This window comes from Amia ocellicauda, chromosome 19, assembly GCF_036373705.1.
Source record: "Amia ocellicauda isolate fAmiCal2 chromosome 19, fAmiCal2.hap1, whole genome shotgun sequence".
Classification (NCBI taxonomy): Eukaryota; Metazoa; Chordata; class Actinopteri; order Amiiformes; family Amiidae; genus Amia; species Amia ocellicauda.
The window spans coordinates 24,153,887-24,176,155 of NC_089868.1; the positions used below are offsets into that span (position 1 = coordinate 24,153,887).

Sequence of the window (22,269 nt, forward strand, 5' to 3'; positions counted from 1 at the left end):
TATGACGGTGAGACTATAGCAGCATGTACTGTATATAACAACCCCCGCTGACCTCTGACTTTCAGGGTTTACTGTACTGGACATTGAAACGCCTGCAGGTCGTCCAAATCAATCAGCAGCACGTATCCGGTTCCTCTCATTTTGGATGAGAGGAGTGAACGTGGAACAGAACAGAAATGGACAAAGGTTTAATCCAAGCTCGTTGTTTTTAACGCACCATTACTTCTCACAGCACCTTGAAAAAGATCAACGGGATCGACCGGTGTTTCACCAAGTTAATATTTTTGCCATGGTAAATTATACTTTACAACATGTTTACCATGCTATAACACACTAAGCCTTACTGTATATTTGGCCCACGGTTCCATATGACATTTTTAATTCTCTTATGACACATTAAGTTGTCTTCTACCGCACTTTGTCTTTTTCTCATTGGGCTTGTTATTCCATATTATAGAGGTGACATGGTGTAAAAACAGCTTCTTGGAACTATTTCCATTGTATGACCAATAATAATAATAATAATAATAATACTTACATATTCTTGCATACCTGCTATTATAGTACAACTGCTAACTTACTTAATTTGACATACTATTCCTATGCACACAACTCCTAACCTAAACTATACAGCACTACTACTGCTTCATTTGCAAACTATCACTGATATTAACCAGCATAAGACCATACAATAATATATATCCAATTAATCATCATCATCATCTCTTAGCAGACATTTGCCAGGCTGAACTGATACCCAGTATTTTCCACTTAACTGCGGAGTGTCACACTGGGATTGAATGCCAGGTTTTACAGCATATGCAATTCCCAGTTTCTAAACCTTCAAAACTACCTTTCATTTGTGTTTCCAAACGAAAACATAAAATTCAGGCTGGCGTGAGAAACATCAACATGCTTTCACTGCATCACTTCAAATACTCCCATTCCCCATCACTTCAAATACTGCCGTTCCCAACTCCCCTCGCAGGGAATAGGCTACTTCAGACTTCTTATTGCTTAGTTAGCAGCTGATCAGCCCATCAAATCAAACAAACAAATCAGAGAAAAGCCTACTGGGTAGTGTTTCTATACATGGATTCTGTCAGCGCTCAGCTGCGTCTGTGTGCCGAGTATAGAGGCCACAGGGGTGAGTGATAAGTGCAGCACCAGAAGATAAACTCAACATTTGGTCGGGTTGAGTCCTTCTTTACACTTAAATAAATATAAAGCACAGACTCATATACGAGTTATATAAAGTGCTGCATACACACACACACACGATTATATATGATGTGTACATATGTATGCATCCCTAGTTTTACATTTCGCTAACAGAACTGGGCCTAAAGGGAACATGACCCAGTGGGCACATTGTTCTGCCCTATTTCCTTCGCTTTTTCCTCTGCGTTGGTCTAAAAGGGCTGCTCTCCTTCAGGGTGAACGAGGTTTGAAGCAGCAGGTGACCTTTCTCACTTGCAGAGGGGCGACATCCTTCCAAATCTATCGGCCTGTAGCCACGAGCAAACACAATTTTTTGCTGAATACCCCCCACAGATGCCAAGGAAACACACAAGCTGGGGTCCCATGAGTAAGCAGCACTGCAGCCCCCTCACAAGCCCCACGTGCACATGCTTCAAAACGTGCTCCAGCTGTCATTTTCGAATCATCTCGAGGGGTCAGACTGTTTGACTGCTAATCCCAAAGTGTCTTTTTGTTACTGTTGTCATCTAGTTTCCGATCGCTTTTCTTTTCTATAACGAAAGTCCAAATAACAAAACAAATTGAAAAAAGAACCGCAAAGGTAGCAAAGCAAGGCCTCCATATCTCTCGCTGGGCTTTTCTCCCTATCCTCTCTGTCTACTCCAAATAACAACGATAGGAAACTGGCGGAAACTCATTCCAGCTATTGCAATTTGGACGTGACTGAAACGGAGATATCCCATCTCTGTGCCCTGGCTCGTGTGTGTGTATCCTGATAGAGATCTGTTGCAGGCACCGTCAGGGAATCCCGTCCTCCTTAATGTGTGCGTTAGTCAGCTAAAATATCACACGCAGTTCACTGCAGGGTTACATGACACTCCATTAACGAGATCCGCGTCAGCGTAATAAAAGAGCGCATCACCTGTCACAGAGACGCTCGGTGCATTAGCCCGGTTCGTTGATTGAAACGCCACCAGGTCTTGACACGTATATTTAATTAAAATATACAATCTACACACATGTATATTGCCTTACTTCCTCATAAGTGGGATAAGGAACGTGCACATGTAACCGTAGACTATTACATTGCCTCTCTGAGCCGAAATAGACTCTCACACGTTGTCGTCAGTGTCAGACAAGCTTATTGTGATTTGCATCAGCATTCACCCGTCATAGTGGGTCACGTTCCCCCACTAACTGTACCAGCCCCTCGCTGGCAAGTGGGACCACATTAATCCTGAGTAGCAGGTGCGTGGCAGCACACATCCCCTGTGGCATGAGCACTGGAAGGAAACATACAGCATCCAACAGAGAAAGCCTTTATTAAAGAGATCCTTCTTCTTCAAACGGGGCTGGAGAAGCAGGAGGAGGAATATATGGCTGTGTAAGAGCGGGGGGCGCCTCGGCCTATAGGGAAGAAACCGAAGGCATGAAGTGAAGCAGTATATAACCTCAGAAGCCTGATTTTTCTGAGCTCTTTCATCGACTTGGAGAATTCCCCACCTCGTGTGAGGATGTTGCGGCCGACCTCCACTCCGCCTGCGGTCTCTGTGAGGGCTATTAAACTCGGTTGCTCGCTGGACAGAAACCAGAATGATATCTTAACCTCGAATATGCCGTTCACAACGCACAGCGGAAAGCTTGCGAGACACAAATTCTCCCTCTTAGAATAACAAACGGCAAAGAAGACAAAGGAAAATAAATGATTAATGATTCTCCAGTGTGGGTCTGGTTCAGTTCACCAGGCCGAGGAGCCCTCACTCTCACAGCCAGCTCAAGCCTCTCCTCGGTGACGGATGGCGATGGGAAAATGTCACTCTCATGGCGAGCACGTCTGGAAGGCACTCGCAAAGGGTAAGAACAAGAGGTGGAGATAAAGACCAGGAGGAAAATACCACCCCCCAGTTCTCCGCTATGATCTGTGGTTCCCTACTCCGATGTTACAGCACAGAAATTAATGAGGTGTGACATTTTCAATAAAGACAAAACAAAAAACTGCCAAAAGCATGTTTTGTTATCAATCTTCCTGCAAGAGAGAGAAGACTCCCCGTCTATGCTTTCTGTGTGCAAACAAAAACATTTCCCTTTCCTGTTTGGATCAAGAACAAGGCCGCTGTACGAGCCAGAAGCCTGCAGACACTATCATGTGCAGATATCCATGCGAGGCAAATGTATTTTCAGACAGATCTGTCCTCATTCACTAAGGATGAGTAATTATTGATTGAAGACATATTAGGTACACCATGGTTGCTCTGTTTGCAAACAATTTTATTAACAGTAAGAGGAAATGAAAGGATATTAAATCAAAGCTTGGCGTTCCCTTTCCTCACCGCCGTGGTACCGTGGCAGCCGTGATTGCATGTAGCCCAAAGCAGCAAAGTTATAAAGTAATTTTCTCCCAAGTTACAGGCTTCCTAGCTGGAGATAAACAAACACGAGTTCAAAACTACACAGAACATATTAAATTAAGAACAGCTTTTCTGGTGTTTAGAAAAGCTGAAAATTACAGCTGAGAGAAAGACGTAGAGGGTCTCAGATCATGCCTTAATCGTTCCTATCTGTAAGTATTACTCAATCATTGATTATTTAATTTGAATCTTTGTATCATCAGTTTTTTATATTGTCTTCATAGTGCCTAGAATTCCTGCAGGACACACACTCATGAAAAGCAATGCAATTTAAAACAACCCTGCATTACAATTCTAACAACTTCAGGTCGGTAAAGTTCACACAGGAGTATATATTATATACATTACTTATTATATATATTGGAATCGTTGTTCTCTGTAAGTTTGCGCTTCCACTCATAATATTAACTTGACCGATATAATAATACAAACATAAGCACAGTCACAAAGGTACAAGAACAAACTTAGTTCTTTTAAAACAGTTTACCAGCAAAATCCCACAGAGATGACACATGCTATTCTGAAGTGTTTTTCCTTCCCTCACCAGAGCTGTGCTGGATGTTGCTCCTCAGAGATTAACGTGATTTAAAAGAGTTGAGACCCTATATCTACTGGAGAGAAATGCATCTGGGTTGAATAACTCTTTCACCCCGAGGCAGTTAAACGCATCCTCCTCGTGTAAAACAGATATATGAATGAAATGATATTTGCAGAGGTGAGAAACTGCTTGCCAGAATTATAAATCACAAATCAAATAAACTTAATCAACAAAATGTATTTCTTACATCAGCATTGTGGCATTATGAGGATGTTCTTGAGCACTTTACATACATTACAAAACACTTCATCAATATCAGCTGATGGGCCAAAAAACAGCCCCTAATGATGCTTTTTTCCCCTCCCTCGCATGCTTTAAAAAACTCTGTGTGATGATGTGGTGGTTTGTGTGGTTTGTGGATAATGTACCATATTTCAGTTTATGATGGTGTGCTTCTTTCCATGTGCACTGAAAATAAATATTTAATTAACATATGTGTTAGCTACAAGTTCAAAAGTGCATTTCTTGAGGTTCCCAGGTTTTTTTCTCCCTTTTTGTCCTTTAATAATTCAAATAAAACTGTCACAAATACTCACAAAGTTCCCCACGGTGCTGAAGTTTGCAATGGTCTTGTTAAATATGAATACTTTAAAAGTAAGTTTATTTCATTTCATTTTTTCCCGGGGCATTAGAAAGCCATGACTCGGGTATAATTAGGTTAGGGAAGTCAGTCAACCAGTGAGGGATTCGACAATTAAAGCTAATCATGTGGAAATGCACATCACATTTAAATGTATTCTCCGTAAACTCCCAGGAGATGCAGGTTTTTTTTACATTTTTAAACCATTGTTCTGCCAGGATTTCCTTTTACATATGGTAAGTATAAGTTTAAAATCATAATTCAGCTCAAATCTAGATGAGATTAATTAAAAATGTGCATGGAGAAAATGTAAATACCTAAAGCAACACTTCTCAATTAAGATTGCCAGCATTGTCTCCAGGCAGCTTTTGGCCAACACATTACAATCTTATTTGCAAAGTCCAGAGTTTATATTAGCATTCTTTATAATACATATAAGTACAAATAATAATAATGCCTACAGGTTCAGACACATGCCTGTACACAAGCTCTTGTCACCGACCCCCCTCCATAAACTGTACCATTCTTTCTTAAATACCTCAAAACCAACCCGCCTGCAGAATCATTAGTTAATTCCCAATTAGATCGCCTTTAAAGCTTGTTAATGTCATAAATAAATACCAGAAAGGGACTAGCTGCAAATAATTGAAGTTTGGGGAAATAATTTTAGCGTTTTCAGCATACAGAATTGCAATTATCTTTACAGCAGGTTTTGTTTTATGCTGCTTCTTTGAATTAAATTACATTAAAACCATTTAATCCTGATTCCCTGTCAGATCCTTAGAAATAATAAGATTCCTGGGTAATGATGTACTTTGCATTGCAAAACACTTCCACACTTGGTGCCGTCGGACACAAGATAAGGTCTCAATATAGTTTTGGGCGAGTGTTGGAAATTTCCACAGCAGAGAGAATGGTTATCAGGGAAGAAATTCTGAAAACCAACAAGAGTCCGATTCGCCTGTTTGACTCTCTCTCTCTCTCTCTCTCTCTCTATTCATAATTTATTTGTATTTTACTTCACAAGAGCACTTCAGACAGCAGAGAGACGCTGGTACCGGTGAATCAGAGAGAAAACGGGATCAAAGCCTACCGTCGACCCTTCACAGAGGTCCTCAGAACAGAGACTCCAGGTGTATGTTTTATTTATCGCTTCTCATTACCTGCAGTGAAAGATGATCGAAATCAATCATCTTGGTACGGGGGGAAGAAATCAAACTCGATCACCCATTATTGCTTTTCGGTTTAATGAAAAAGCTATCTTTATATTCTCTACGTATAACTGGCGGCCTTTGGACTGCTCACACCGTGGTATTAATAAAGATGCCACTGATACTGCAGGAATGAAACAGGTGGGGTTAAATTGGCAGTATATTTCTCTGGTCATCTATCAACAGATTATGACACCATAGCCATTAAAGCCAAGAGTGGGTCTACAGCCCATTACATCCATGTTATACAGTTGATATAATTTCTGTTTGGCCTACCATGAGAATACTTTTGTTCTTCTCAGAATCGGCAACACATGTTGCAGATATCAGCAGGGATGTGTCTCAGGAGAGGAGAGGAGAGGAGAGAAGAGAGAGAGAGAGAGTGTGAATGGGAGTGATGATTTTATTGGTAAAAACTTTAAAGAAAAAATAATAGGAGCTGTCAGCTCAAATGGACCAGAAGGAAGTAACTTCTAGCAATCCTGTTTCTTCAGGTCATGGAGCAATTCGTCAGTGAACACAGACAGCACTGCTCAGCGAACTTGTGCTGAGAGAGCGCCGCGTCTGTCAGCTCAGCCAGCCGGGGAACAAGACGCCCTCTGGGTTGCACACTCGTTCACAGTTCAGTCTTCAAATTAACAGTATAGCACATGACTGATTGAGTGTCTTTCTACACCTCATTAATTACACTTAATAATTCAATTAGATTCAGTGTATAGGTTTCATATCTCGGGGGCATGGAACAGCAGCTGGACATCAAACTAAATACACACAGCACATGTGTATTCGCACGTCATGCAATTAGGAGAGGTTGGTGTCCTGGATTTACAGTGGTGACACGACTGACCCGCCATTATAATTCCCACCTATGTTTAGAGTGTTTTTTTGTTTTGTCACAATCGTTATCGTTCTTGAGTAGGAAATTTGTGTTACTTTATTGTATTGGGTTACCAAGTGGTCAAGTCAGACCATCTCAGCGAAGGCACAGAAATCGTCGAGACCTGGGACTACAGGCGGGAATGTAGGACAAAACGAGAAACTGCTGGCTGTCAAACTCGATTTCCTCCTCTGGATTCAAAACAAGACACAGCGGCCCCACTGCCCAGCTCTGCCTTTGAAGGATATTCTCGGGGACAAGGAGGGTCAGCCGTCTCCAAGAGCCTCCCATCAAACCGCGGTTCATTTTTGCCGAGCAGGTCCCTGTCTGGCACCGGCGACGCAGGCGCGGAGCTCCGAGCAGGCCGCCGACACTGGATGGCGGGTTAGCTGACACGTGTAAATTGGGAGTTACATGTGAATATTTCATGCTTCTGCTGGTACATTTTTAGCCTGCAGTCACCGCACATTCCGTTTGTGATTAATAAAAATGACAATGGAAAAGCCTTTTAAAACCAAAAAAAAAAAATCATATCCGTTTCTCAAAGAGCACATGGCAGTGGGCTGACAGATTTATACATCAGTGCCTATTATTTCACATAATCATGTAGTGCAGGACTGCCTGCCACCAGCCTCTGCTATCCAGGCAAGCATCTCCATCCCCGCAGTGGGCTTATCGGGGGTGGGGGATGCACCGCCACACAGGATGCATTTGTTGATGTCTTCTGCCCCTGAATTGCACCGCGCAGAAGTGTTAATCCTGATGATTTTCTCTTTTTATGTGTGTGCTTATTTTGATTGAAAAAATGACTTTTTATTTGCAAATCAGATTAATCCCACGCATAGAGTCTGACTGAAGTGACTCTGACCTCTCTGAATAGTTAGCAGCTGGGGTGGCGAAGCTATTTTCAGGTCCAGACACAGAAAGAGAGGAAGAAGCTCATTATCACAGTGGTGGGGTGGGGGGGCACTGCGATCCCTCCATGCATGGCTGTTTACTGCAGTGAGGAACTGTAATAACTGAAGGAGCTCGGGATTAAAACAAATCTATGCATGTACTCAGGTTGTCCCAACAGATGGCGTCAGTTACCCTGATCATTTAATCATCTCCCCCAAGTTCCTGTGCCTGGTCATTTTAATGGAGGCGCCCAAATGGCATTTCTTCAGACACATGAAGAGTGGGTATAATCAGAGTAATACAGAGTAGGTGACACCTGATCGTTTACATCTGATACAGTAATGCAAGTATTTGAAAAATGAATTTTAGGAAAAAAGTGTTAATGGAGGCTTTTTGATGGCCTTTGCTGAAACCCTTATATTTGGTTTCACTGGCCTAGATTAGCTCTAGTCTTGGATTGACCTGTCTAATATAACACTGGGTAGTTTTACACTAATCTGGGATGGTGAAACCAGGTCACTAACAGTACTAAATCCTTAATTCCTGCAAAATCCATCACTTAATTCAAAGTAAATACATGCTAAGTCCTTATTGGGATAAGAATATGCATCCCTTCACAACAGATGATCTCAATCGTTTATTAAAAGCAAGTGAGCATGTATTAGGGCATGCCCAGGAACACATTTCTAATTAAATTACTAATTCGCGTTGAATGCGACAAAAAAAGAGCTTGCACAACATTTTGCAACACGGTATTACTTTTGCGATTTAGTTTAAACAGTGTCGCTTTGATGGATGCTCTTTCCCGTGGGAAAACTGGGTCTCACACCCTCGCAAAGATACATTAGACTCAGACCACGTGTTTCATTAATCATCCTGCACCCCCATCGCCACCCACTGTGTCGGGTTTGCGTCGAGGTCAATATTTAAAAATACTACTTCTGCGGGGGAAATAAGACCGGAGGATGCCGCCCCCGGGGAGCAGTCTCGACCCGTCTCCCGAGCCCAAGCCGGTCCGGACCCCGAAATGCGCCCGCTGCCGCAACCACGGCTACACGGTGCAGCTCAAGGGCCACTCGGGGAAGTGCCGCTTCTTCTGCTGCCTGTGCTGGAAGTGCTCCCTCATCACCGAGAGGACCAAGATCATGGCCACCCAGAGGCGCATCAAGAGGCTGGCAAAGGAGGAGCCGGCTGATCCGCCTCGACACCCCGGGGGCCACGGCGACCATGCGGGCGCGGTGGGAGTCCAGGGCGGCGGTCAGGGCGACGCACCCCGGCCGGGCTCCGTGATCAGGCGCGACCCAGGGAGGGCGGCACTGGGGGGCCCGCCGAGCCCCGGGGCTGTGCTGGGCGACCCCCGACTGCAGTCCAGCCACGGCCGCGGTGGCAGCGGGGGAAGGGGCGGCGGGCTGGGCGTGGAGGGCCACCAGCTCCGCGGCAGCCCGTGGGGCTCATTATTAGGCAGGGATTTGCAAGACAGCGCCTGCCAGGTGCTGGGAAGACGTGAGTGCACGGTTCAATATAGATACTGTACCGTTTATTTGATATCGTTTTAATATATTGTGATATCCCGTTGGACACTGTGGCCCGGGGATGTACAGATGATATCAGAGCATCATTTCGAGCTGTGATCAGAGAAAGAAAGTGTCTCACACATGCAACTGAATCCGAGCTCCTAGTTACTTGGCTTTAAATAATATTAGTATTAGTAGTATCCCTAATAATTATTTAACTTTAATTTAAATGTAGTAAACCTAATAGGTGTAGGTCTAACAGGTGGAGATTTTAGATGCACTGAAATAACATCCACACAGCATTAGGGCTGATGCAACACAGTTCTTATAGAGAGAAACTTCTTTGTCATTGAGTTTCACTGTCATTCTCCTACAGCTTTTTGTATCAGAAAGAATGAAATAAAAACTCTGAACCAGTCAAAACTGTTAAAAGCTTTCCGAGAGAGAGAGAGATCGATATAGATAAACATTGAAGTTGGCATTTCCTTAATAACTTTTTTCTTATAGAGAGAAACTTCTTTGTCATTGAGCTTCACTGTCAGTCTCCTACAGCTTTTTGTATCAGAAAGAATGAAATCAAATCTCTCAGCCAGTAAAAACTGTTAAAAGCTTTCTGTGTATATAGAGAAAAAGATAGATATTGATATAGACAGATAGATGAGAACACAATACAGATATCTGTTAGTGATGTCCTGCTGACTAACCCTCTTCTCCCGCCCCCGTGTTTCAGACCCTCCTCATTTCCCTAAAGATTACGTCATCGCCGAGGTCTCCCAGCGAGAGATGTACCCCGGCGAGGTGCTGAGCGTGCCGTTCCCCGTGAAGCTGTACTCGCGCTTCCCCGGCGGCTGCTCCTGCCAGACCATCTTGGTCAACGTGCCGCCCGGCCCAGCGCCATTCGAGGAGCCCCCCGTGCCAGCCGGCTTCCCGCCCTTACAGCCGGGCAGCGTGCCGTACTGCCCCGAGTCCACACAGGTCAGTGAGCCGCGTCTCTTTCCGTCTTCTGAACTGAACAGTCGTGCACTCGAAGCCACAGACTATGTAATACCAGGACTGTACCATTGAAATCACCAGGTTTCCTCGAGAGACACCACTCGGCCTTTAAAATGCTGAAAACTGGTTTCTTCACACAGAGAGGCGTCACAATCTGAACAAACTCCGCAGCGATGTGGCTGAAGAGACAATTTGGGAACATTCAACAACAGACTGGATAGGATCCTTGATCACTTAGTTATTAATGGACACCAAACGAGCAGGATGGGGCGAATGGGCTCCTCTTGATTGGACACTTTCTTATGTTCTTATTTTATAAAGGTCATAAATGAGGCTGATGATAGGGAACCGACTGCAGTTTGTAGGACTTTCAGAATATTATCATCATACATGGTACAGTTTAAATCTTTAATAAACATATAACTCTAAAGTGACATTTCCCTGGGCGGTTAGTCTTCAGTTTATGAATAGAATCGCTTTTCATGCAGGATGGCCGAGTTCCCTTCTTCCCAGCCCAGTCGGCACGGCCCGGAGCCTCCCCGGACAGACTGCAGCCCCTGGGACAATACCCCTACCCCGCGCCCGTCCTGCCCAGAGAGAGGGAGCAGGCCGCAGGTACGGACCCCTACACCAGGACAGACGCGTTTTAAAATCATTTATCTCGTGTGATATTGTGTGACTTCACAGTTAATCGAGTGTGAAGTTTGTGGTTCAGCACAAGCTGTGAAAACACGGTCACCGAGAGGAAGATTAGCTGCGTTCGGTGCGGTTTGTGATCCTCGGCCGTCGGACTGAGTTTTTGATTTAGTCCGTGGTAATTGCATGCTGTCTAGACATCAGCTGAGGGTCCCGAGGGATTGCGCTCACGTTTATAATTGGCAGTCATGTAATGTTTCATGCAACTTACAATTAATTCATCTCTGTCCTTTTACTTGTATGAATGAAATAAATATAACTTCAGCAAGCATCAGCGTTTCAGTATTTCTACACATTCCTATTGTGAGAAGTGGATTATGTGTATTATTAATGGTGCTGATGTATGTGTAATGATGCTAAACAGACTTTAGGTGGTGAAAATGACATGACATCACCAGAAGAGGGCACCAGAAGTCAGTTTTCATTGCTCAGCCTTCTTGAGATTTATTTTTGCTTTCTTTCACAGACTTCATTATGTTACAGGTTTAAAATCCTTATGCTTCGTATGACCCGACCCTCACGCCTGACCTCTCTCTCCTCTCGCAGCTCCACAAGGAAGCCCCGATTCCGACGTGATCTCAGTGGGAACCGAGACGTCCTCTCAGGAAAACGTGTAACGGTCTCTTGCATGCTGTGGGCTCGCGACAGGTCCTGCAGAAATGAAAACACACAAACGCACACACAACGCAAAGTAAACCACTTGATAATCTGTCACCTGACCCCCCAGAGAAGAAAAGAAGAACACAGCTCCAGTCTCATTATTGGTATTATTCAATTTCAAGCGAGGGTGGGGGTTAAACAGTTATTTTTAGGTGGCACGTCTCCCTAAAGACGGAATAAACAATCAAACCAAAAACAGATGAACTCAAATTTAAACTACAAAAACCCAGAGTGACAGACACTAGATACGACTCAATCTGCGCCGGTGTTCTGAGTTTTATTCTCACGAGGGCTCAGCTGCTCCACAGAGCCTCCAAAAGTAGACCCTGCAGTCCTGGAATAGGTTTCTCTTCCTTTCTCTTTAAAAATCATTTTGACACCGAAATCCTCTCAACTCTGACTTAAAAAAGTAATTGCTGTCAGACTTCCTGCACTCCAATGCACTCAACACGACGAAAGGAAATGCAGTCTAGAGTCTCGACTGAATTTCTTCACCCCGTCACCTAAAAATAATGCAAACTTAAAGTAAGATATTTGCCTGTATCTTCTAGGGTCTCCTGGGTGTTACTGTTCATTGGGCAAGATGGGGAACAAATATATATAGTTTCTAAACATGTATTTGACATCTAAAAGACAAAATAAGTGTTTAGTGATATCAATTTGTCACCTAGTTAGTGGGAATGCATCCTGCTCTTGTCATATATGAATACGGCGCTTCTCTCTTGATTGCTTAGTGGGTGTGTTCACATTTATCCGAGACCGACCGGTCAGGTGTGGAGGGTTCCAGAACCATTCTAGAACCAACCCGCTTCTTCTCCGGAACTCCAGAGCGTGTCGTTCATGGGACGTGGATGTGTCCCGGCAGTACACGTGTTAGAGAGCAGAGGCGCATCGCACAGCAATGAGGAGAAGTCACTGCGCCATATTAAAATACGAGGTCGGGCGGATGCAAATGCGGAATGCTAATTAGGCCAAATTGCGGCCTTTCGCACTCAGTTATTCCTTGACACGTTAAGTGATATACAGAACTGTGAAGGAAGATGAAAAGCGACGTAAAACTCTATCCACTTACATTAAAATGCTATTTTGTATGTGATTCTACAAAGTTCAAACTCGCTTAGCTAAAGAAAAGACATGTATTCATCCAGTTTCTAGTCTACCAGGGTTAGTTCACGTGCGTTCCTTTAGTTTGTTGTTCCGTTCTCGCTGCAGTCTTCAAAGCAAGATGAACACACAACGTGTAAACGCCGGCAGCCTGAGGGAATCTGGGCTCGGATACCAGCAAGGTTTGTACAGTACTGGCATAGTAATACAGCGATTTGTGAGGTGATACAGAATTTACACTACCTTATCCTTATGTCCTTTTTACACCATGTGTTACTTGTTAGGTTGTTACACCCTTGCTGTCTAAAAAGAACATCCACAGATTGCATTTACAGATTAAAGAGTAATATCGCAATACTTACACATGTGTTGTGCCCTTTCTTCCCCAGAACGCACCCCGATAATCTACTAACATATATGATCATTGGCTACACAAGTATGTGTAGTTTTAAACTGTGCACTAAAGGTGGATTACTTTGTGCTTCAGTTGTCCTAAATCTGAAGTCATCTCTGCTGTCGGTAAAGACTAACACCATCTTAACACCGATGTGTGTCTTTAAGTGTCTCCACGGTCTATTATGAGGCCATAATCTGCTTTTATGGGCCAGGCGTTCTGGTTTTATCAGCGTGGATTTTCACCATTTCATTGGGGACTTCACAAAGTCATTTTCCTGCAGTTTGAAGCCTTTAATTAAGCAATAAGACCCAGAACAGTCAACTGCCAGATACTGCTCTCCAATCTTTTCTTATTTTGTTAGCCGTCTAAGCAGCTTTATTGTCGTATTAGCCACGAATCGGCCTGTAATCAGTGCTAACTGTGGCTGTGAGTGGACTTCTTATGTCACCTCACAAGGGGGAATGTGTGTGATGTTGTATGGCAGTTTCCCGGCAATGTGGGATTATTTGTTTTGTTTTGGTTTTGTTTCTGGAAAACCACTTCGAAAATACAGCATATAGGGACAGAGGTTCAACCTACGGTCTTTACTCCTAGTGTTTCGTAAGAACAGTTCTTTTTCAACATAATCAGAAACACTTTGAGCTACAGATACTCTGTACATATTTCAGTGAAGAGACAGTGAAATATATCCCCACAACAAAATGGAAAAGAAAGGGAAAATCAAAACCATTCTGGCTAAGCTCTAAATGGAGATATTGTCCCGTCTCTGCCGAAGACAACCAGAGGCGAAAGGCCGTTATTGACCGATGCTGCTTTCATGTTCTCTGAGGTTTGAAATTTGAGGTTTAATGCTGTTTATATGGGCAATTAAGAATTTCCTTTAAAGAACAGCTGCTTAATTGTGATCTGAAGGGCGAGAGAAGCTGTAAAAAATGACAGCAGTGCTTGCGAGTCCAGAACCTCTTTGACACAGACGTGTGGGATGTCAAATCGTTCTGTTTGCTGAAGAGTGAAGCTCAGGGCCATAGTCTAAACAAGGGCATGGTCATTTCATATTATACATATTAAACTGTTCTGTTGTATAATTACTAAAAGTAACATTTCAATTATTTATTAAAATAATTTGCCTTCCTTGTTTTAGCACTTAGGTGTAACTTTTTTGTTGTTGTTCCTGGGTAGTAAATGTTATTCCCTAATTGCTTATGCCTCAGAAGTATAGAAAATGGCTGTTATTCCCCACAAACTTTGCTTTTGTGACCAGGACAGTGATATTTTTAAAATGTAAATATTTCCAATGAGAAAATGGGCCGATTTGTGTGTTTTCGTTCACATAAAGTCAGAAAAAAAAACATATGAACGCAAACTAACTGAAGTAATACAAAAGTAGTTTATCGAGATTTACAATGGGTTCACATGTTGTTTTTTTCTGATTTTATGTGAACAAAAAGATTATTTTTCAGTAATAAATGTTGAAAACCGAACACCTAAGTCTAGTTTCTTTCAAGTACCTTCAAGAATAATTTAACAAGGATTTGTGTGTATGCAAAATGCACGATTTACATTTAAAGCATGGCACTGCAGTTTTACAGAATGTTTCAGAGATTAATCAAACGAAAAAGACAAAAAAACAATCCTCCCATTTGGAGACGGTCAGGTGAGCACAGTGAACACAAGATGGCGCTGTTGATGATGACATGACAGCCACAATGTCCCAGCTAACAGAGACAAGTGCTTTCTACAGCTGTTCTTTACACAAAGGGTTGTGGGTGTCTGGAACAAGATAGGTTACAAATGAGACCAATCGACACTTCTTGTGTCCTGATACACCCTACACAAAGCACAGCCTACTAACTGTCAAAACCTGGACCAGACAGACTGACAGTTTTCCAGAAGGCAAGAGGATGTGGTAGCGTCTCTGTGGGTAAATAACACTGATTTTAAGGGCAATAATGTGTTTTGTCTCTGCTCTTCCACTGCTGATGCTTCTTGTAGACATTTATAGCCTGCTACCCATGAGTTAAAACCACTTACAATTTCAAATATAACATTACATTCACATTTTAAAATATTAATACAACTTCTAATGCGTTTTAAATATTTTTTTCATTTGATGTAAGTTGTTGAATATCCATTCAGATGCAGAAGTTTGTACAATTAACAATACGTTCTGCTGGATTTAATGATTTTAGAAATATGTACTACCATGTGCTTGCTGCAGCTTTTACGCTACCTGAATTTTAATGTATACATTTGTTTCTCTTTCTACTTCAAAGTACATTATATCTGCTTCACATTAATGTTGTATTTAGCAAACTATACTGCACAAATATAAATGTCAACAGATAACGGCTAGAGTACAATAACTGTATCTGCCCTTTATTACTGAGTAATATACATACTGTACACTAATGTTTACAATAGCACTTCAAAAGAAATGTAGCCGTACATATGAGAAATGTTATGTTCAGTAGTATGCCTTCCAGGAACATTATTTCAGATTAAATGTCTCTCTCAGTGTGTATATTTAAATAATTCCACACAGCACACATTCCATACAAATTCTAAATACCCACTATCCAATTATAGCTCCTGCTCAATTATTCAATAGTATTAATGGCTGCAGGGAGATGCAATGGTATCTGCCACTAATGGGAAAAGCTCATTTGTTTCACTCTGACGGCAGCCTCCTCAGTCAGATCTTCCTATGAACAGCATAATCCAGAGCCTGTGGCGACCAGCAGGGCCAGTAAACCCCAGAATGACTTTAAAAATCATTCTAATAGCCTTCCACATTGGTATTAGCAATCCTACCCCTATAAATTGGGCTGTGTCCTGTCAACTGGTAGCCAAGGTGTTACAAAAAAAATGGAATAAATGTGTTTCATGGGGTTTGCTGAATATGAAACCTTCCTAACATATAAAGACTTGTATTTCTATGCACTGTGTGTTAGTTGGTTAAATCAATTGTCTGTTAGTTTTAAACATGTAAATGCACTATTCTTCAAACTGCCATCCTTCTAACACGAAAGGGCAGGCACTGCAACTACAGCAGAGCTCACAGCAGGAGCCGCCCGCAGTCTGGGCTGGAGAGTGCACTTAAAGCAACAGCGCGACTGCAAAGACTGCGGAAGAAAGCAGGGGTTAAATGTAAAGGCCGGCAGGTGACGTCAGGATGATCTGTGATGCCGACAGCAGGGCAGTTGATGAAAAGCAATGGTAGAGTAGAGGCGGCGGCAGTCTGGGACAGGTGTGCGGCGTGTGTGCGGCGCAGGGCTGGGGTTGGTCTAGTGGAGCTGCCGGCTGCACTGCTCTGGACGGGACCTCCACAAGGCAAGGCACAGAGCAGATTCACCCAAACGACGAGGATGCAGTGCATACGAGACAGGCTGCGCTAGAGATCGCATCCATTCAAAGTGCAACAGGTGACTGGCCGTCTGCACGCCTTGCAGCGCTGCCTGCAGCTGCGCATCCCGCATGTCCACGGGCCGACCCCACGCGTGCAGAGCGGAGTGCCTGGAGGAGGACGTGGACGTGGAGAGCCTGGACGGGCCGGCCGGCCGGGGGTCCCCGCAGCCCCCGCAGCCCCCGCAGACCCGCCGCCCGAGCCGCAGCCCCAAGTGCGCGCGCTGCCGCAACCACGGCGTGGTCTCGCGCCTGCGGGGCCACAAGAGGGCGTGCCGCTGGCGGGACTGCGCCTGCGCCAACTGCCTGCTGGTGCTGGAGCGCCAGCGCGTCATGGCGGCCCAGGTGGCGCTGAGGAGGCAGCAGGCCGCCGAGGTGAGAGATGCTTTTAATTAGTTGGACTCTTTCTGGTCTCAGTGCCTTTCTGCTTCCCGAACAGGGCTCTGTTGGCCATGCAGTCGCAGAATAATAACATCTGACCAACTATCAATTAATCAATTAAACGATTCAATTAATCAATTTAAACGTATGGCGCCCTATAGATCTCAGAGCTGCGCAGTTAAAACAAACTCAAGAGCACAAAAAGTGAACCACATTTTAACTATACGAAATAGCATAAAATGGTTTTAAGAAAAATCTAACTAAACACCAAATATGTCACATGTTCCCTCTCAAGCCGCACCATACATTGCAAAACATTGTTATTATGAGTCCTTGCTGTGCTTTCTCCCATTTTAATCATCATTCAATGTCATCTGCTCAGAATACAGCCAGATCATGTGCGATCTATTTAGGAGCTTCAAAAGTCTGATTGATTGATGGGTTTGGCTGTGCCCAGGTTATAACCCAATCATATTGGCTTAGAGCTATTGATTTTGTCTGTTATTTTTCATAAATATATTTGTAGTGGAGAAATGTTACAACTATAATGAATGTCTAAATATTTAGGTTAGGGGATAGCTTAAATGCTTTTATTAAATTATGTGTTGTTATTTATTTATGTCATCGGTTTATATTGTCTAATTACACAAAATGTCATGATACTTTTGTTTCACTCCAGTCACAGGTGAAGAAAGACTCCAACGGCCTCCCAGTTTCGGCTCCCACCAGAAGACCGACCTACCAGCGTTACCCCAGGCCACCCAGTCTCCTCGCCAAGAGCATCCTCGAAGGTCAGGACCCGGGCTTTCGTTATAAATCGCCTGTCAATAAGTAGCCAATTCATTCATTTATTTTTCAACAGTAATCAATACATTCCAAGATCTTAGCTGTGGTCAATTAAATCACATCTACTAGTAGCCTACAGTCTGTTTTACCCTAGAACTGATATTGAGCTCCAGGAATATTGTATAATGGTAACTATATAATCCTCATAATTGATAATTATAGCTGTAATCCTTAAAACAAAAACAAAAACGGAAGGGTTTACTTTAAAACTTGCATTTGAGATTTGTTTATTTAGGCCTATGTATTTATTTATATTTTGATGTAGGATATAAGCCCCCCGCCGTCGAGGACTCGGCCTGGTCCAAGAGAGCGCACTTCCCCCCGCTGAGCGAGAGGATGAGGAAGAGGCGTGCCTTCGCTGACAAGGAGCTGAACTGCGTCATGTTGGAAAGGGAGTTTCGACAGAGAGAGCTGGAGGATCTCAAGATGCTGAACGCCGTGGTACCCGCTGCCCCGACCACCCGCTGTTGCACGGCTCCAGAACCTGTGCCGGCCGCGTACTGGCCCTTTTTTAAAAACAGCCCTTTGCTGCTGGAGTGCGGGTCTCACTGCTGCCCCGCTGAGGGGGTGATCCACGCTGCGGCGACCGAGTGCGGCTACGACGGCCCGCTCGCGATGGAGCACGTGGACCTGTGCAGGGTTTGGGGGCGTTCACGGTGTTGTCAGGAAGGCCAGGAGTGCTGTGCGCCGCCGCCACCGCCACACCTGGAGCGGCGGAGTGATTTTGACAATACGGCCCTGTATCTCACGTATCGTAAGAACGAGGACATCCCTGCGCCTCGTATCCTTCCAAATATAGAGCCGGCCTGCGTATCAAAGCCCTGCCTCACCGACCCGGGCCGTGGGGTCTGCCAGGGAGGTTTCCATGTCACTAAATTTTGCGGGTTTATCCCCATTTCAAACGAGTGCAAAGACACCACGGACCAGGGGCACGACTCAGACCGGACCTCCGCCAAAAGCCCGGCCCCGCTCGGGGTGCGGACCCTGCCCTTCTCAGTGGACTCGCTCCTGAGAAACTGAAGTGTAGCCGAAGCCATACAAGACATTGATGTGTTCGATGTCAAGCACCAAAGAGCTGTCGATTTTCTACCTCTGTAAGGATGGGATCCCGTACGAGATCGGGTTCCGGGGACACAGAGCCCAGTTTCTAAACATCCAGCTGCCATGGAGGTCAAATCAGCACAATGGGTTTCCCAGGTCACAGGGAAGTATACAGGGTAAGCGTCTGGACAAAATGGACATCTAGGTTTACCACCCAGTCAGCTTTCAGGGTCTCACAGTTCTTTCTTCAGGGAGTTTGTAACTGATGCCAAGTAATATTCAGTGAAAATAGCTTACGATAATAAAATTATATATTTTTTCTCCTTGTTTTTCCCCCAATAGTTTAATTATTCTGATTCACAACAATGTTCAACAATCCCATCTTAACAATGAAAACCACATACAGTACTAACCTATGAAAGCTATGTACCTTACACACCACATTAAGCTTTGAACCTAAAGCCCTGCTTCCATCAATACCTGAAAAATAATATAATACCTTAATAAGCTGTAAATTAAATGTATATTTACTAGTAATAACACGTTGAAGATCACAGCAGAGTATTGTTTTTTGACATGAAAATGAAAAAACCTGATATAGTTCCTCTGTAAGTAATGACTTACGAATGCTAGTATTTAATCTTTTAGTCATATTTAAACGCTTCTGGGAAAAGTGTATTAACTTGTTCATCAATACCACATAAATGCGGGGAGTTGCTCAGTGAGGTTAGTCCTATTAAATACAGGCTATATCAGGCTACGTGATTCTGCTTTTTCATTTAATCCTGCATTTATATTTAAGTACTTAAAACTAAATGAGTAATAATGTCCCTGAGACCAGAATTCATATTTATTTTTGCTCTGTAAGATTAACTCTTAATTCCATTCATGTACACTTTAGGTTATTCCCTAAACCAAAATACGAAGATATTTATATTTCATTTTTAAAGCAATTATAGATGCTATGAATATCTTATAATTATAATTATTTACCTTGTCACAAACTTATTTAACATTTTTATATGCCGATAATATGTGCAAGATTTATTTCTAATTGGGTTTAAATCCTCGAAAGTATGCAATTATAACGTCCTGTGGGAGATACTTATGTGTGCAAGTCACTGGAGTCTGGAGGGAGAATTAGATTGTTATTCCCTAAGGAGAGGGACACACTCCTACAATAATGGCATTCATTTATTTTATTTTCTACAGAAAACCCATTTAAATAAATCGCCTTTTAACTTTACTTGACTTTCTATATATATATATTTTTTTTTTTATTGTACTATTGTTATTCATTTTATTAGGTAGACCTCCTGGATCCTGGGTGTCTATACGTTTATTAAAATAACAAAATACACCAGCTGTCCAGAGTTAAGTACTATGTGTGTGTCCATATATTATGCATGCTAATTCTATGAAGCATCTTGTTCAACAGCTATTTCACTTCATAACAAGTTTGTTTCCCCCAAAAATTCTCTCCGTAACTGCAACACATTTTAATTGCTTAGAAACCCATCTCCAAAACATTGGTGCCATTGCTTTTTCTCTTGTCTGTTTCCTTATGTTTTGTTTGAACTCTCTGTTTATCTGTATCGACTACTGTTTTTCTTTCTGGGCTGTAAACTGTACGATGTGGCGTCCAGATAGTTTTTACAGCTCGGGACCGCGTGGCGTCAACAATAACGATAACACTCTGCTGCCTTTTTTGTGTGGAGATATCTCAGCACATCTTGGAATGCCGATAGACTCCTTATCGGGACCTTTGAGAAAGACAACCATAACGCACACACAAAAAAAGTTATCAGTGCTTTTGTAATTCTGTCTAAATCCATTTCAGATATTGTGTGGCCTTTAAGTTGGAGGTTTTACAGAAAATTAAGAATTATGATCTGGAGGTATACGGTTAATTTTCAGCACTGAAATACGAATCTCCTTCCGCTTTTCTCCACTTCTAATTGAAGGATCTGCGCAACCTTCCTCGATTAGTTTAATCCATTCCACCCCCAGTTCTAAATAAAGGATCTCTGCTCTCATAGAAATATGCAGGAGTCTGACTAATCGTATTGTTGATATTCTGTAGTGCTGTCTGAGAATGATCCTCCCTCTATCTGCATGCTTTTGTTTTTATTTTGGGTTGTGAACTTCAAAATGTTTCATTTAATAAATGTGAAGATAGCCTTAGCAGTCCGCAGGTTTAAAAATATATCAAATCAGATTTGTTCCATCTAACGTTTATTTTTTGTGTGGTCCAATTAAGGAACTATCACGGAAATTAAACACGTAAAGCAAAAGCAGAACCGATCCTTGACTGGAAAGGGGGGTCAGAATAATCTTCAGACCAAGACCAGACAAGAACTCACATTTAAAAACAGATCTGCTGTACAAGCACGAGTAGAATGTCCTCTCAGTCTTTTCACAGCACACAAAACCACCTCAACTTGTTTGGTAATCTTAAATATCGGCGTCTCGTTCCCTTACAGGAAATCAACAACGTTTAGTATCGGGGCCGAGCAGCCCGCTTTGATCCCACTGCCAACTTCTGTCATGCACAATTCACAGGATTCCCTCCCCGCACTCGGTAGCGTGGCCCCCGAACACTGGCTATAGGGTTACAGCGTGTCCGGCTCTTACAGTGTGGGTGGGCAGGCCGGGAGCGCTGGATCCGTTAGCTGATGTGCCCACTTCACATAAACATGGTCTGGGAGTCGGAGCCGTCAGAACGCACTGCCAGGCCGGGGGCACAGGCTGTCAGGGTAGAGTATCCACGCAAACTTGCCCTGCCTGGGAAGCCCATGCGCAGGAAGTATACAGAGTACACAGTTGGGTCTTACAGCGAAATCCAAGCATGTGTTTTGCCACTTGACGGAGGGCTCTGTCCTTGGTGTGTGCAGCTCTATATCGACTCAATGGGCTGGAAAAGATGACAGTTCTGAGAAGGGATATTCTGATCCTCAACACTATTGTTAATCTGTTTCATGTCTGATTATCTTTCTCAATAATTTTAATCCATCCATCCATTTTCAATAACTGCTGTATCCAGTAGAGGGTCACAATGAGGCCTAGATTTCAACCAATACATATTTATTTTATATTTTGGTGATATTTATACACAGCTTGTATACAAGGGTCTTTTTATTAAGTATGCTATAGGCCACACAAAAGCCAACAGATTAGGAATTTCCCCGGTCAAAGGACAGTAAAAACAAACAATCTTCATCTTCCATAATTGGAGTAAGGAAAACCATTAAACCTTCCCAATACTTCAATTTCTCGCGCCCTGCAGGGGTTTCACTTAACCGAATCCAGGCCCGAGTCCTGCAGCCCTGCCTGTAGTGTCTCTTCCTGTGGGGGGGGGTTCTGGGTGGCCGCTACGAACCACAACATCTTCGGACATAACGCAAACACGGATCCCGTCCCAGCGCGGTCAGCCCGTCACACCTCCACACCGTCTGACCCCGCTG

General features: G+C 43.3%; 2 protein-coding genes across 2 annotated transcripts; both read left to right on the forward strand.

The window, feature by feature from the left end:
* The first annotated feature begins 8,725 nt into the window (after window positions 1-8,725).
* Window positions 8,726-11,122, forward strand: LOC136715036 (doublesex- and mab-3-related transcription factor B1-like). Its single transcript, XM_066692709.1, has 4 exons — window positions 8,726-9,274; window positions 10,016-10,260; window positions 10,767-10,893; window positions 11,112-11,122. Exons 1-4 carry the CDS (start codon window positions 8,737-8,739, stop codon window positions 11,120-11,122), a joined length of 921 nt encoding a protein of 306 aa, XP_066548806.1. The 5' UTR covers window positions 8,726-8,736.
* A 5,164-nt stretch (window positions 11,123-16,286) lies between these two features.
* On the forward strand, window positions 16,287-19,128 carry dmrt2b (doublesex and mab-3 related transcription factor 2b). Its single transcript, XM_066692409.1, has 3 exons — window positions 16,287-16,912; window positions 17,598-17,709; window positions 18,030-19,128. Exons 1-3 carry the CDS (start codon window positions 16,610-16,612, stop codon window positions 18,782-18,784), a joined length of 1,170 nt encoding a protein of 389 aa, XP_066548506.1. The 5' UTR covers window positions 16,287-16,609; the 3' UTR covers window positions 18,785-19,128.
* Window positions 19,129-22,269: the final 3,141 nt, after the last annotated feature.